The 16,019-nt window shown below is 41.6% G+C and overlaps 1 protein-coding gene across 2 annotated transcripts in view; it reads right to left on the minus strand.

Annotated features, from left to right (window-relative positions):
* LOC134534228 (ABC transporter G family member 20-like) overlaps window positions 1–16,019 on the minus strand; it is a 203,045-nt gene that overhangs the window by 29,047 nt on the left and 157,979 nt on the right. For both annotated transcript variants that reach the window (XM_063372499.1, XM_063372500.1), the window contains exons 3-5: window positions 9,952–10,111; window positions 4,740–4,894; window positions 1,991–2,098 (exon numbers count right to left, since the gene is read on the minus strand). In XM_063372499.1, coding sequence (XP_063228569.1) covers window positions 1,991–2,098; window positions 4,740–4,894; window positions 9,952–10,111 — 423 coding nt within the window. The remainder of the gene's footprint in view (window positions 1–1,990; window positions 2,099–4,739; window positions 4,895–9,951; window positions 10,112–16,019) is intronic.

Below are 16,019 nucleotides of genomic sequence, written 5' to 3' on the forward strand. Positions count from 1 at the left end.
CGGGTATACCTTTTTGCAGTCTAATAAGCCTTCAGATTTTTTTTTTTTTCGCGAAAAATGCCTGCCCCTAAGGATAAGCCAACGTTGGGACGGAAGCGCAAAGTTCGAAAATCAGTCCAGCACATCATTCGTCCAAGCTGAACCGAAATCTAAAACCAATCCACAAGCATTATTAAACCGAACTAAAATACCATCTAAAATTGATAAACAACCTTCTAAAATTCTCTGCTTTTAATAAACCCGCATTCCTTTACATTACATTTGGTTTCACTATAAATGCATTGAAATATATATTTTTTAATTTTATTTGATTTTACTATTTAATTTTGACAACAAGTCCATAATTTCACGCTACTCATTTACTCGTAAAATCACCAGAACCGATATATTTCAATAAACTTATTTCTTATTATTATGTGACTTTCTCCCCCTCCTCCTAAGAATGTTTTGAATCTTTCATCATAAAGATATAGGTATAAATAGAGACCGGAAAAATTCGCATATTCATTGCGTGATGCGCTAGAATTCAAATAATTATACCGTTGCGCGGCTTCTGCTATTGGTTCACTGTTACTAGGTAGGACTCTTGGCCAATTAGAGAACATCACTCAAGAAGTATCCAGTCACAAGTTACCCACTTGAGACGCCTCAAAATTCAGCGTCCGTTTGCCCAAGTAGGCGGAGGATCGTGGAGTCCATTCTGGAGGTCATTGAACTCGCGAATTTTTCCAGTCTCTAGGTGTAAATATAAATCGATGAATACAATTCAAGATCATTCTCCCTGGTGTCGAAATATGGAAATAATCCTGGGTGCATGGTGATAAAACCTTTAAATGGTTTATTTAAAACTTGTCTGAGGAGAAGGGCCCACGGCAGTATAGGAGTCCTCTACCAGATAGTTTCGCTGGCTCCACTAACTGAACCATCAGGTTCGGGCGGCTGTTGAACGACGACGCGTCTTCACCGCTGGGGCCTCCCTTCAAGCATTCCGCTCCCGCGCGGCCGGCCGGTGGCTTGGCGCATAGACAAAGAGGGCAGTTGCCCGCGGGGGGGGGGGGGGGGTGGAAAGAGACACAGCGTCCAGGTTCACGCCGCGGGGTGTCCAGAACGTGTTTGTGTGCTTCCCAAGCATCCAGTAGCAAATCAAATCATCCATCGTCCATCATCATCAGTCACTTTTACAAAGAACAAACTATTACGAAAAACTGAACTTGGCTTTTGGACCTGATTTTCGACAAGTAATTTTATTAAAATACTTGCCATAATATTAAAAAACTCATTTTGAAAAAAATTGGTTGCCTGTAAAGTCGGTTTACGGACGATAGTTTAACGTGACAACGTCATAACAAAACATTGATGAAATGATTTCATATATTTATGAATTAAATTGAATCATTTTTATTGAATTATCACTATTTTTTATGGATACAAAAAAGGAGTGAAATGAAATCTACAATTTAAATTGATAAATTTACTTTTATTTGCACTCATTAATGCAAATATGTTTATTACTTTAACGAAGAGATTATTTTAACTATGACTTTTATACATGTTTGCTATTTAACTTCTTCCAATCTGTGTTAATCTGTTAAGGATATGACGATGATAGGAAAAGTAGGAAACGAATGGGAGTGTTTCAAGTTTAATGTACCTCGAAAAAAAAAGTCAAATCGATGGTTGTTCCAATCGAGTGGAAGAGAGAGATAGATGCGGCGCAAGCGTACAATGAGCGTAACGGGACACAGCGTAACCGGGACAGTGTGCGTAACGGGGCATTTTTTTTTCGTGCGTGCAGCCGGCGTTCATCGATTTATTAGACGTTGTCACGTCAAAAAAGTAATACTATAATGAAGTTGTGACCTCTTAGTCTTTGCGAACCGCCCGCCCCGGCCGCCGGCTAGCGCCTCGAGGGCTGAGGGCGGACGGGAGGTGTGAGGGCAGTAAGGGCAGTGAGGGCAGTGAGGGCAGTAAGAGCACTAAGGGCACTCACCTCTGCCTCAGCAGCGGGTCCACGCCCACAGTGGGCTCGTCCAGGATCAGCAGCTCCGGGTCGTGCATCAGCGCCACGGCGAAGGACACGCGTCGCTGCTGCCCGCCGCTGCAACACCACAGCAACGGGACATGAGACTCACTGCGACTTGGCTGGCTGGCAGCCCGGCGGGAAACGACCATAGTCGCCCCCCTAACCAGGGGCGTAGCCAGGGGGGGGATTAGGGGTTCAACCCCCCCTCCTTAGCACCAAATCTTTAATTAATTTCTTATTTATCACTCAAACAAATTTCATATTAAAATTAATAAAATTTTTACCATTACCATTACCGAAAACTGCTAAAATAGCACTATTTTACACCTTAAAATCCAAATTTTCCCGGGGGAGGACCCCCGGACCCCCCGCTTTAATGCGGGGGGGGGGGCATGCTTCTTAACACCCCCCAATACACAAATCCTGGCTACGCCACTGCCCCTAACAAACAGTTATGCCAAAAAAAAAAAACAATGCGGACAAAAATGTCCAAAGTGCCCGCCCTTGCTTACTAGATGTTTTCTACTCTTCCAAACTCTTCTTCCTGAGCCATCCTTCTATTCCCGTAGCCAACCCGCATGTAATTAACGCATGAAATTTTGCATCCCGCATGTAAGTGCCCAGGTTTTTTCCCCCCCTGTGTCTATGCAGGTTTTACCTGGGCCCAAATTATCTAGTTTTTAACCAAGAATAGTCAGTGAGGGGAGTTAGTCATGGCTAAAACGTTGCCATGGCTGGCCAATTCCCCTCCTAGCACATGATGCATGCTTCCTCTCCTGCATGGTTCATAACCTGCATGCCTAGAGCGTATAGGCTTCGGCCTGAGACACACTTAGAGTCTTCCCTACCCAACCCCTCCCAAATACACTTAGTTATAAGTTAGGTTAGGAAAAGAAGAAAAAACGACTGGCACTCTCTTTCTCTTCGTTAACAACTGCGCGGGGATCCAGAGGCAACCTGAAACCCGTTAACTTTTAGAAAGTGAATGTTGGCAAACATGAATTATTTTTTATTTGTGGTCGTTGGTTGCTGGTAATATCAACGCCCGTCGTTTAAGATTTTTTTTTTTCAATACGGAACAATCAAAACACTTATGTTAAAAATGCTTCATCTTTTGTGACAAATATTAAAAACTGCATAGCAGTAAAGTTTGAGTGCTGCAAAATCATCACCGCAAAATATACACGAGCACAAGCTAAGCACACACAACATTTTGTTTTGCAGCCATGCTTACAATCGTTATGCCGCTCAGTTAAAAAAAAATTCCATAAATTTTGAACTAACAATGTTCGTAAATATTCTTTTTTTTAATGTCATTATGATTTAGAAATTGCTATGTTTTCCTCAAATCAAAAACTTAATTTTTGATGTTAGCATGTCTCCACCGCACAGTTTTTTTTTTTTTTTCAATGTACATACCCCGCGTGTACAGTTGCAAACTTCTACGCCGGCGACACTAATACACGGTTGTGACATTTTTGCCATGTTCATACTCGAACCACTTGTGGTTATAATGACGTATAATGCTAATTACATGCAGATGTGTTGTTATCATGCCACTATTACATGATGTAAATTTTTACGATACTTCCTAGCTAGACGTTTCATGCTAATTACATGCAGATGTGTTGTTATCATGTTACTATTACATGATGTAAATTTTTACGATATTTCCTAGCTAGACGTTTAATGCTAATTGCATGCAGATGTGTTATAATGCCACTACTACACGATGCAAATTTTTAATATACTTCCTAGCTAGTTGCTTTCAAGCTATTACTCAGATGCTATCATATTAGCATTTTTACAGATACGGTTTTGTTTTGCTAACCAGTTGGCTTCAACTTCAGAACAGAATTTCAGAACAGAACACTCGCTCCACGGACTAGTGCCTCCATGAACTACACCACAAAAAAAAATTGGGATTTAAGCTTATTACTTTATACATGTATTTATATGTATGTATGTGTTTTGTTTGTTAGTTTGTCCCTTATGAGTTCCTAAACCATTCGCCCGACTGCGATGCAGTTTTGCACACTTGAACCTTTGAAACATGGTCTCAATAAAACCAACCCCCTTTAAAGCAGAACTTTTAAGATGGCGCGGGAGTAGTATTTACCAGTAGTACCAGTAGAAGTGCTTGCCAGTTGAGTATCTTAGGACAGTTCCTCTTGGGGACGCACCACAACGCCGAATTACCACAACGCCGAAATGCCAAATTGACCACAACGCCGACAGCTAGAAAACTGCTGTGTACTACCACGCCGAATTATCACAACGCCGAAATACACTAACGCCGAAAAATGGCATTGCAGGACTACCACAAAGGTTAGGTAGGGTTAGACTAGGTTAGGCTAGGTTAGGTTAGGCTAGGCTAGGATAGGCTAGGGTAAGTTAGGTTATGTTATATTACGTAGGTTAGGTAATGTTAGGTTTGATTGTGGTATTTCGGCGTTAAGGTACATTTAAGAAACACACACAAATTCATTCAGTTGTTATTTCGGCGTTGTGGTCAATTTTGACATTCGGCGTTATGGTGTTTCGGCGTTGTGGTAACGACCCGGGTCGATAGAGGAACAGAGAGAGTTATTTCGAGCGAGATATAGAGAGATGTGTGGATGGATACAGAGACAGTACGTGTGTGATCACTTCAAACAGGTCACATGGAAGCAGAAAGAGGCGTGTGTGATGAAACCACCCAGTGGCGACCTCTCACCTGAGGTTCTTCACCAGGCGGTTCTCGCCCGGGAGGTCCAGGAAGTTGAGCAGGAACTGCAGTCGCTCCAGGATCTCCTGCGTGCTCATGCTGAAGATCCAGCCGAAGTAGCACATGGTCTCCTTGATGGAGAACTCCCCGTACAGCGCGATCTCCTGCGGGGACACGGGAACCATCATCTCCGTCATCGCTAAACCACTCACAACCTGCACAACTCGCGTTATTGTCTGATTCGGGAAAAAAAGTTTCCACACTTACACCTGTAAGTAGGGACCGGAAAAATTCGCGGGTTCAATGACCTGCAGGATGAACTCCATAGTTCTACGTACACTCGGTCAAATGACACACACTTATTGGCTGCTGTCTTGTGAGACGTCCCCCCAGCGTAGCAGCCTGTGATTCGATAAAGCTTTGGTTGGGCGTTTCTCATTGGCCCAGAGTCATCCAGGTGAGTTGTGAGCCAATAGCAGAGGAAGCACTGAGGTATAACTATTTGTATATTAACCTATCGCGAAATGAATTCGCGAATTTTTCCGGTCTCTACCTGTAAGTAATACTCTGCCCCAAACTACAAATGCGTTAAACAGCCTAGAGAAGCACTTTTGAGCACAAGTAATGTGTGTGTTTTCAGTTTATTTCTTCGTGGTGACCCTACAGCTGAATTTTGGCAGCCGAATTTCAACTCATCCTGTTTGCACAAATAAACGCACACACAATGGCGCAAAAAAAAGTCAAATTTGAACATGGTTGTATAAAGAAGGTAAAGAAATAATTTTGGGTTTATACTCTTTAATTAATTTTTGTAAATGTAACAGAATATTCATGTAAACTTACTTATATTTGTGATTTGTACATTTACATGGAAAAAAAATTCTGTACCACTACAAAATAGAGTTCGCAGTAATACTGGGTTCGGATTATCACCCGGGAATTTATGATTTGTCTTGTACCAGTACCTCCAAAAGTTTAAGTTATTTCTAAACCGTTCCTTGAATAGCTTTCCAGTATTAACTGCGCACATTAATGAGCATAATAGTGGTATTGTAGTGTTGAAAACTATTACTTGGCAACTGGTTTTCCAAAGGTATCTTTTGTAAAAGTAGAGAAAATAATTTTTTTTTCTGTGTAGCTGTAAACGTACTTCCTTTCTCAAACACATTTTCTATTGGCATCCTGTTTGAAAAACCTCAATCAACGTCAAACAAAACTTGTTGAGCAAAAGAGCGAAAGCAGGTGCTTCGAGGAATGCACGGGCGCGGCGGATTCGTAATGCAGAAGTGTTGCGTGTAGCTCGTGGAGGAGGGGTGCGAGGGGAAGTCTCAGGGAGATGTATGGTGGGGGGTGGAAGTGACTCAACGCGCTTGCGTGGCGGTAACACACGCTCGCTTCAGCTCAGCTTTCACCCGGGTTCCGTGACGAAACAAAAGAACGACTCCGAAGGCGCTCGCAGTCCACCGGCGCTAATCTCGAAGTTCACTCCCCCCCACCCCGCCCTACTCTTCGCGTGAGAATGTCCCGTGTCCACAGTAACTGTTGCATATCGCCCGGTACGATTGGCAAACCGACAGACTCCACAGGTCTTTTCGGCCCTCGCCAGATATCTGTGCAACACCTAACCTCGGTAACGAGAAAATTCACGCGTTCTTCATGTTGCAAATACACTTGTAAATCGAAACTGGGACACGAATTGTAACGAAGAATCATTAAGCTTTGAGAGGACATGCAGAACATAATTCAGAGAAACTTAAAACAACAAAAAAAAGTAAAAATTAACAATAAGTGGAGTTACGAGGTTTGTTAATTAATCCATATACTTTTTACAATATTTTTTTCACAAATTTGTTATCAAATTATTTATCATACATTGTTAAAAATTTTCACCTGAATTTAAGGAAAACATTATTTTACAAATAATCCAGGGATCTACGTTTGTTTACGGATATCTTCTTAAATTTACATTTTTACTGAGGTTACTTACTTTGTGCATGAGCTTACAATAGCTATACCGAAGTAAAATCCCCGGTTTCACTGACCTCCAGGATAGACTCTACGATTCTCTACGTACTCGCGCAAATGCCGCCTGCTTTTCATTGACTCAGGGTTCTGATAAACTGTGGTCCAATCACAGAAGCAGGAAAAGCTCAACGGGTTTGACTTCTAGCCTATCGCGAAACGAACCCGCTATTTTTTTTTTTTCGGTCTCTACTCATAAATAAATCCTGCAAGATAACATAAATGTATTAAACTACGAATAAATACTTATTGAATAACGTTTCGACCACACTTAACTTGTCAAATTGTTTTCTCATAAAATACAGTGTTCACCATCTGAAATACTGAACCACTATATGTGACCAAAGTTTGCAGGAATACGTGATTTATTATAAACAGATGAATGACTATCGAATTTGATCGGTATTATTTCTCTCGCATTTAATGAAATGTAGATTTTCAACTACTCATGGATTTGTGATTAATATATTTTTTTTCTCGTTTTAAGACTCTAAGGAACGCAGTAGTGTTTAAAATTAATATTCCATTTTTGTGCCGAACATCTCGTCAATTTCCTTGGTTTTTCCAAGTATCGAAGACACTATTTAAATTTTCTGAAATTTCCTAGTTAGCCTGGCGAAAACTCTGAATTCATCTCTGTTTGATCTCTGGCGTGTGTGGATGGACGTCAACAGGAAGCAAATGATAACGATAACAACACGCTCTTATTGTTATAATTTGAGAGCTCTGCGTCACAGCCTATTTTTTTGTTTTCTGTTCGGCGCGCGATAGAGCAATGTTTTGCTCCCAGCATGCAATGCTGGCTGCACTCCGGTCAGGGAAGATAGCGCGGGAAGATAGCTCAAGTATTATTATATTCTCGTCCGACGAAGATTACGCCCCTTGATGGATGATCCAGCGCGAGAGAACGACGTCTAGATAGTCCCGCCGGAGTCTTATCGCTGTTTGTTTTCTGTCCTTCTTTTGAAACGCGTGCTCGCGACTTGCGTCGAGTAGATGCGACCAGTGGCTACAACGAAACGATGTTTGCAAAAAAAATTTGTTGTCTGTAAAGTCGGTTTACGGACGATAGTTTAACGTGACAACGTCATAACAAAACATTGATGAAATGATTGAATACTTTTATGAATAAATTTGAATCATTTTTATTGAATTATCACTATTTTGTATGGATACAAAGAAGGAGTGAAATGAAATCTACAATTTAATTGATAAATTTGCTTTTATTTGCACTCATTAATTCAAATATGTTTATTACTTTAACGAACAGATTATTTTAACTATAACTTTTATACATGTTTGCTATTTAACTTCTTCCAATCTGTGTTATTCTGTTAAGGATAGGACGATGATAGTAAAAGTAGAAACGAATGGGAGTGTTTCAAGTTTAATGTGCCTCGAAAAAGTCAAATCGATGGTTGTTCCAATTGAGTGGAAGAGAGATAGATGCGGCGCAAGCGTACAATGAGCGTAACGGGACACAGCGTAACGGGGCAGTGTGCGTTACGGGACACTTTTTCGTGCGTGCAGCCGGCGTTCATCGATTTATTAGACGTTGTCACGTCAAAAAAAATAACTGAGCATGGGGTGGTGGTGGGGGGGGGGGGGGGGGGGGGGGGAAATAAAACACGTGAGAGAGTCTTTCAGTACTCGCAAGAGATGTGCAACATCTAACCTCGGTAGCAAAAGAAAATTAATATGCTCTCAAGTTGCAAATACACGTATACGAAACTAGGACACGAAATTTAACGTAGATTTAATTAAAATAATACCGAGCGTCATAAATATACGCAAATTGTATTTTTAAGTACTTTTTTGGACGCGAATCACACGTAGTTCCGCTATAATTAGCTGCCGGATCAGCCACGCCGACTGTCGAATAATGCCATTTGCAGACCGAAATTATAAACTATATGAAAAGGCTCCGAAAAAAAAAAAGCAAAAACGACTTGCACAATAAATCTATGAAATACACATAAATAATTTTTGTTGTTCAAATTACACGCAAATTCCTTCCAAATGCCTTGTGACGAGAGCTAAGATGTTACTCATCAATAAATTGTGATTTTTAGCTGTACATTCATGTAAATTCACGTATTTATAGATGTAGACTTCTTACCAAATAAATCGCTAAATATTAAGGTATATAAATAATAAAAAAATGTATTAAATTTAGAAACCTGCATACTTCGAGTTATTGTAAAAAGGATAGAGAGCATACGATTAGACTTTTGGACTCAGCAGTAAATACTGGGTTGGAATTCTTACCCGGGAATTGTTGTCCCAGTACCAATTTGTGAACCGTTCTCTGAATAGCTTTCTAGAATTAAACTGCAAACATTAATGAGTATGGTACAACAAATTAAGGCCAATCCTGAAATATTCTTTAATCTTTTCCATGGTTTCAAAAAAAAATTATGCTCGAATGAAACATCAGCTAAAGATATACAATCATCCGGCCATTTTCGTATATTTAACATAATATGCAAAAAAATAACCATATACATAATTTCTTGCACGCTGTTAGAAATTACATTAGATTTACGGAATTTTTCAACGTATGAATTAACCTGAATATAAACTAAGAGTGCTTCGCTGTTTCAAAAATGACTGAGTCCTGTTGGAAACTACGCCAGAGTTGCGTGTCTCGTTCTGAGCACGCGGGCGGAAGAAGAGTCGCTGCACTGTTGGACCGGTGACCTCAGGGAAGTTGACGGGGGGGGGGGGGGGGGGGGGGGGGGGGGGGGAAGGCACTCACTCACCTGGGGAAGTTTAAGATGTCCATCAAGTTCTGTCCCTGCCCGAACACGCCCGAATATTCACCTTCGGCCAACCTCGGGTTCATTTATATACATATATTTATATTTCTCTGTTTATTTTAACGTAGCTATACTAACCTAACTAACCGTCCATAGTGTTTTAAAGCGTTTTTAATGTAGCTAACCTAACCGACCACTTTTAATATTTGAATTTTTTTTTCCTGCGCAAAAATAAAACAAATCCCGACGTCGGCGAGTAATTGATTAGTAGGCAATTTAAGTAAAACTATTTATTAGTGTTGTAATTATTAGCAGTTAATAATAGTGTGCAGAAATATAATTGGACTAGCCCTATACGAACCCAGTTCTTCCCACGCAACGATTATTATTATTAAAAATTATTATTAATCGGGGAACGGCAGAGCTTGACGTGCACTCACCTGGGGCATGTAGCCGACCCTCTTGCCCGGCACGCCGCTGCCCCTGGTGCCCGGCTTCCCGCCCAGCACGTGTATCTCCCCGGTGTTGAGTCTGCGGCGACCCACGATGCAGCTCAGCAGGGTGGTCTTGCCGCAGCCGCTGGCGCCCAGCAGGCCGTATCTGCGGGCACACGCGCGCGGTCCGGCGTCAACCCTCCGGCGATCCCTTGTCGCGACACGTCAGCACAACCTGTCCGGACAGGTCGGACATCAAGGGGGTGCCTGCCATTCCAGGTCAAGATTTTATATTTACATTAATTACAGATTAACTTGTACACTTTGTCAATTGTTTAACTTTCACGAAATTAAAAAAAATACACAGCTCATACTTTTTGCATAATTAACTGCCAAAGTTACATTTTTAACGTTTTTTGGCTTGTACAAATAATGAGAACATAATTTATTGCAGAATTGAAATTTTTTAGGTTTAACTGCAATGCCACTGGATACTTCAAGAAATGGTTTGAATTTCTTTCAGAAAATATTAATTCATTTTATCTTGAATATCAAAATTCTCAAATTTGTTGCGATTTTGACAGCCAAGAAACATGAAATGAGTTTTTGTGATATAAATTCAAACCATATGAAGTAGCCAGTGGCATTGCAGTTAAACCTAAAAAGTTTCAGTTATGCAATAAATTAAATTCACCTTATTTGTACAACCCAAAAACGTTAAAAATGTAACTGTGGCAGCTAATTATACAAAAAGTATGAGATGCATATATTTTTCATTTCGTGGAAGTTAAACAACTGAAAAAGTCTAAAAGTTAGTCCGTGATTAAGATAAATATAAAATCATGACCTGTATGTAAGGTACCCCCTTAAGTACAAGCGCCCAAACCCCGCATGGTAGACTCTTTCTGCTCTGACCAACTCTTCTTCCTGAACCATCCTTCTTTCTCCCGTGTTTAACCTGCCTGAAAACTAACGCATGAAATTGGGCATCCCGCGTGTAAAGTGCCCCAGGGTTTTCCCTGTGTCCATGCGGGTTTTACCTGGGCCCAACTTATCTAGTAGTTTAGTCTAGCAGTTAAGAGTGAGGGGAGTTAAGACATGGCGCCAATCGTTGCCATGGCTGGCCAATCCCCTCCTAGCACATTATGCATGCGACCATCTCCCTGCGTGGCTAATCCCAGCGTGACTAGGCGTATAGGCTTCGGCCTGAGACGCACTTAGGTCCCTTCCCTAACCCGGACTCCTCCCAAATACACTTAGTTTTAGTTAGGTTAGGAAAAAAAATCCTGACATTTCACAGCAGAAACCGCTTTAACAAACTGTACCCGGCGCGAGGCTAGAATCTGACTACAACGCAGCGGACGTTTATGCAAACATCGATACATTCGCTACTACAAAAAAAAAACTACAGATATTAGCACAATCGCTGGAATTAAATGGTGCGATCTTTTATTTTTCTCAGGTACTTTTTAAATCAGCGATTATTTTGTATTTGTGGCCATCGAAGTGTGCAAAATGCATCCCAGGACAGTTTCGCTAACATGAAGTTTCGCTTGGCACAGCAACACGCTTGGTACATCCCACCACAATCACAAAAATGACTATATACGGGTTGATGGAGCCAGACGAAAAAAAAAGTGAGCTCTGCGCGCGCGTGTGATTTGGACAACAGATCGGCAAAGGGTATAAGACACCAAAATCCGTTGCCTAAAGATAAGGGACTGGCCGTGACCTATCGTTAGAGACCCGAAAAATTCGCGGGTTCAATGACCTTCTGGATAGACTCCAATATCCTCTACACACTCGGGAAAATGCCAAATGTTCATTGGCTGCTGACTTGTGAGTCGTGATTGTGTGGCCTGTGAATCGACGCTTCTATGAGTGAGGGTCTCTAATTGGCCCTCAGTCCTCCAGATTAACAGTGAACCAATAGCGGAAGCAGCACTAAGGTATAATTATTTGAATTTTAGCATAACAAGAAATGAATCCGCGAATTTTTCAGGTGTCTACCTATCGTCGCTAGGAATACGGTTAGAGTACAAGTGTAACATAGTCAACACTTACTTATTTTTGTGCCTTGGAACACCGGTCCAGTGTGAGTGAGGCCAAGAACCGAGGTTTCTACAACTCGCAATGTGCATTTCATTTCACACGTAACCCACCACGGATTACCCGTGTCTTGTTGAATGAATTCGGCACACAGGCCTGTGTGTGCGCTGGGATGTTGTGTAGAGCTAGAGTAAGGTTACGTTCTTTTTTTGACGTGAAAACGTCTAATAAATCGATGAACGTCGGCTGCACGCACGAAAAAGTGACCCGTTATGCACATTGTCCCGTTACGCTGTGTTCGGTTGCGCTCATTGTACGCTTGCGCCGCATCTATCTCTCTTCCACTCGATTGGAACAACCATCGATTTGACTTTTTCGAGGCACATTAAACTTGAAACACTCCCATTCGTTTCCTACTTTTCCTATCATCGTCCTATCCTTAACAGAATAACACAAATTGGAAGAAGTTAAATAGCAAACATGTATGAAAGTTATAGTTAAAATAATCTCTTCGTTAAAGTAATAAACATATTTGAATTAATGAGTGCAAATAAAAGTAAATTTATCAATTAAATTGTAGATTTCATTTCACTTCTTCTTTGTATCCATACAAAATAGTAAGTCAATAAAAATGATTCAATTTTATTCAATAAAGTATGCAATCATTTCATCAATGTTTTGTTATGACGTTGTCACGTTAAACTATCGTCCGTAAACCGACTTTACAGAAACCAATTTTTTTTCTTCCTTTGTGTCGTCGGCGGGAAATACCGGTCTCGAAAGCAGCGGGAACTCCCACTACTTTTGAAGCAGTAAAAAGAAACCGGGAATTTAAAACCGGATCACCTGTTCTTTCGGGACGCGACATCGACGGCATAAAATTTCGTTCTTATTGCACGCTAAGGTCACTTTCGCCTGCTGGGGGGCGGAAACTCTGTTCCAGTCGGTGCTGTGTGTGCCCGTGGATGTCAATCCAGTAGTCCTTAAATAACGATAATTTTTTTTATAGTTTGTTAACACAAGAAGAAATCTTATTTTAAGTTAATAATTACTGATTATGCATGCGTTAAAAAGATTATTTGTTTGATTTTTTTTTTTTTTGCAAAGTTAAAGTTTGAGTGCAATTTTCCCGATACACGGAACTCAAAACCGAAAAGCTTTGGCCGACTGGCAATATATTGTAAACATCGTGAACATATAAAAAAAAACGTTGTAGGCCCTACTGACAATTTAGTCTGTTTATTTTCTAATTAAAAAATGAAACGCTAAATATGATTTTTTAAAATATCAAAACCAAATTTAAACATGGTAAATTCGATTACAGGACTGTCTGTAGTGTTTGTAACGCGAGGACAATTATTGAGGGGGTGAGAAGCCATGGGGAACAAGTGGCAAATTTCATCATTTCCTGAGAACGCAGTTTAAAGCTGAATCATAGATAAATTTCTCGAAGTAATCGATTCTTGCATAGCTAGAATTCAGCACGTTACATATTTTTAACTCTATTCCTTCACCACCCACATTCCATGTACTTTCAGCTATCTAACTGCGCGGTGTTGAGGTTGAGGCATGGTTTTAAAGGCGAAGGCTACCACTCGACTCCGCAATGAATGTCTCTCCAGTTCTATCGACAAGGGGCATGGCGATTTCTTTCTGGAACCTTTTTTTCGTAAGTGTTGTTCTTAGGGTCTCTAAGTGCTAGAACCAACCACCTTCGCAAACCACAGGGACTACCAATAAGAATACAGCCCAGTTTCGTTTAATCATTCTATACCTTTAAGTATCATCCCCTGAATGGCATTTACCGAGAAGTAAACTACTCTGGGAATCGTACGGAGACGGACATTTCAGCACCCGAAGAAATACCGTTGAGTTATTCTCGGTTAGCAGAAGAGTTCCGCAACAGTTATTTGCCGTCTGCTTGCTGTTCGCGGAGGTGACGTGAGTTTGAAGAGGGGGTGGGGGCGGGGTGTTGACGATAACGTCACTGAAGGCCGCATTTCCTCGGACAAGTGTTTGCGGAAGCCGTTAGGGTCGGCGCTGAAAGACCGCGCAGACGCCGAGAGACGCCCATTGGTACGCAGAGTGTTTCAAAACTGCCTTTCCCCCCCCCCCCCACCCCGAGGCACACACAAGATGTAAAGTACAGGGCTTCAGGAAAAAACCACGCGATTTGAAAACTTCTCGAGATATCCCCGTAACGTCCGTTCACGAAAAATCTTTTTTGACGTGATAACGTCTTATAAATTGATGAATGCCGCGGCTGCACGCACGAAAAATTGTCACGTTCCGCACTGAGCCGAGCGTGCAATGAACCGGCCAACCACCGTGCGAGAAAAATCTTCTGTAACATCAAACAGGTTAAGGCGGAATTTTTTTTAACTAATTGTTCGTGATTATATTTTAACAATTTACTTAAATTAAATTTGCAAAAACTGTAAATAATATTTGAAAATTAAATTTATGCAATTTTTCATCAATATTTTCTTATGACGTTTTCACGTAAAATTATCGTCCGTAAACCGACTTTACAGACAACCATTTTTTTGAAATAATATCTATCATCATAAATATACGCAAACTTTATTTCCAACTACATTTTTGGTTGTGACTCACAAATAGTTTCCGCAACCGCCGCTATAATTCGCTTTTGGAGCAGCTACGTCGACTATTGGATCATTTGATTAGCAGACAGAAATTTTAAACTGTATAAACGAAACGGCTCCGACAAAAACCAAAAATCAATATATTTTAAAAAAATAATTACTAAACCCCGACTTTGAACCTGTGTTTTCCGACAGTGAATTTTTATCAAAATACTGCCGATCTTGTCGAAAGTCATTAAACAGTTAAGACTATATGAAGTTTCTCTTTGGCTTTGTGAACTTCGGTTCTTGCTATCCGCCACGTTTCCATTCCATTCCCACCAAGGGCGTTGCCAGGGCTGGGCCGGGGGGGGTGTTTAGTGGTTTTAATCCCCCCCCCCTTCCCTAGCCGCTATTTTTTTTCTTAACTGAAAGCAGGTTAGCTAAAAACCTGGGTGTCTTACTGCTATCACCGGCCGCTGCACTGGAGGGGAAGAGTAAGCGAGCCCTACCGATTCTCCTTCCCTTCCCCTACCCCTGTCGCGAGCAGAAGCTATAAGGTTGTGACGCCGTGACGGGTCCCAAGCTTTCAAATATCTTACACCTATTGTATTTAACCAGCGCGGTAATTATAAGCAGGTGGTGACTGGGTAACTCTTCAAGCTAAAGCTAATTGTTTCCAGGAATAGGCCAGTTCTGCCGAAACCCAACCATTTTATTCCTTTTTTTTATGGTCGAGCTTCGAGCATGATTTATGATTTTGAGTGGACGTGGACAAGGCACTTGGATTGATTAAAACATCTTTAATTAATTTCTTACTTCATCACTCAAACAATTTTTTTATTAAAAAATTAATAATATTTTTACCATTACAATATTTAAAGTTAAGTACCGACAACTGCTCAAATAGCACTATTTTACACCTTATAATCAAAAATTTTCAGGGGGGAGGACCCCCGGACCCACCGCTTTAATAGGGAAGGGGGAACCATGCTTCTTAACCCCTCCCTCCCCCCCCCATACACAAATACTGGCTACGCCACTGATTCTCACGAAACGACGACTCCTGCCAAATGAAGGAACTCTGAGACCCGGGAGAACATGTCACACATCAGACACTCCGCGGAACTACCGCGCTGGTAGTAGTTGCGACAGCCTCCCGTAGGTTGTGCTGGAGACGAGAGAGGTTTTCCGGTTTCCTCCGCGCGAAGGGTGGGGGTTGGTGGGGGGTGGGAGGGGTAAAAAAATGCGGGGCGAACATTTTTTTTCCCCGTGGCCGGTCCTTGCCGGCGGTGACCATTGCTCGGCACTTTCTCCGGCGACGCGGCAGTCTGTTGCGCAACGGCGCCCAGGCAAGACTCGGCGGGAACTGGGGCGGAGCGGACCTCCCCTCGGGGGAGACCGCGGCACGTCTCGTCCTTCGTCTGCAGTCTCTCTCTC

The sequence above is a fragment of the Bacillus rossius genome, chromosome 7 (assembly GCF_032445375.1).
Source record: "Bacillus rossius redtenbacheri isolate Brsri chromosome 7, Brsri_v3, whole genome shotgun sequence".
Lineage (NCBI taxonomy): Eukaryota > Metazoa > Arthropoda > Insecta > Phasmatodea > Bacillidae > Bacillus > Bacillus rossius.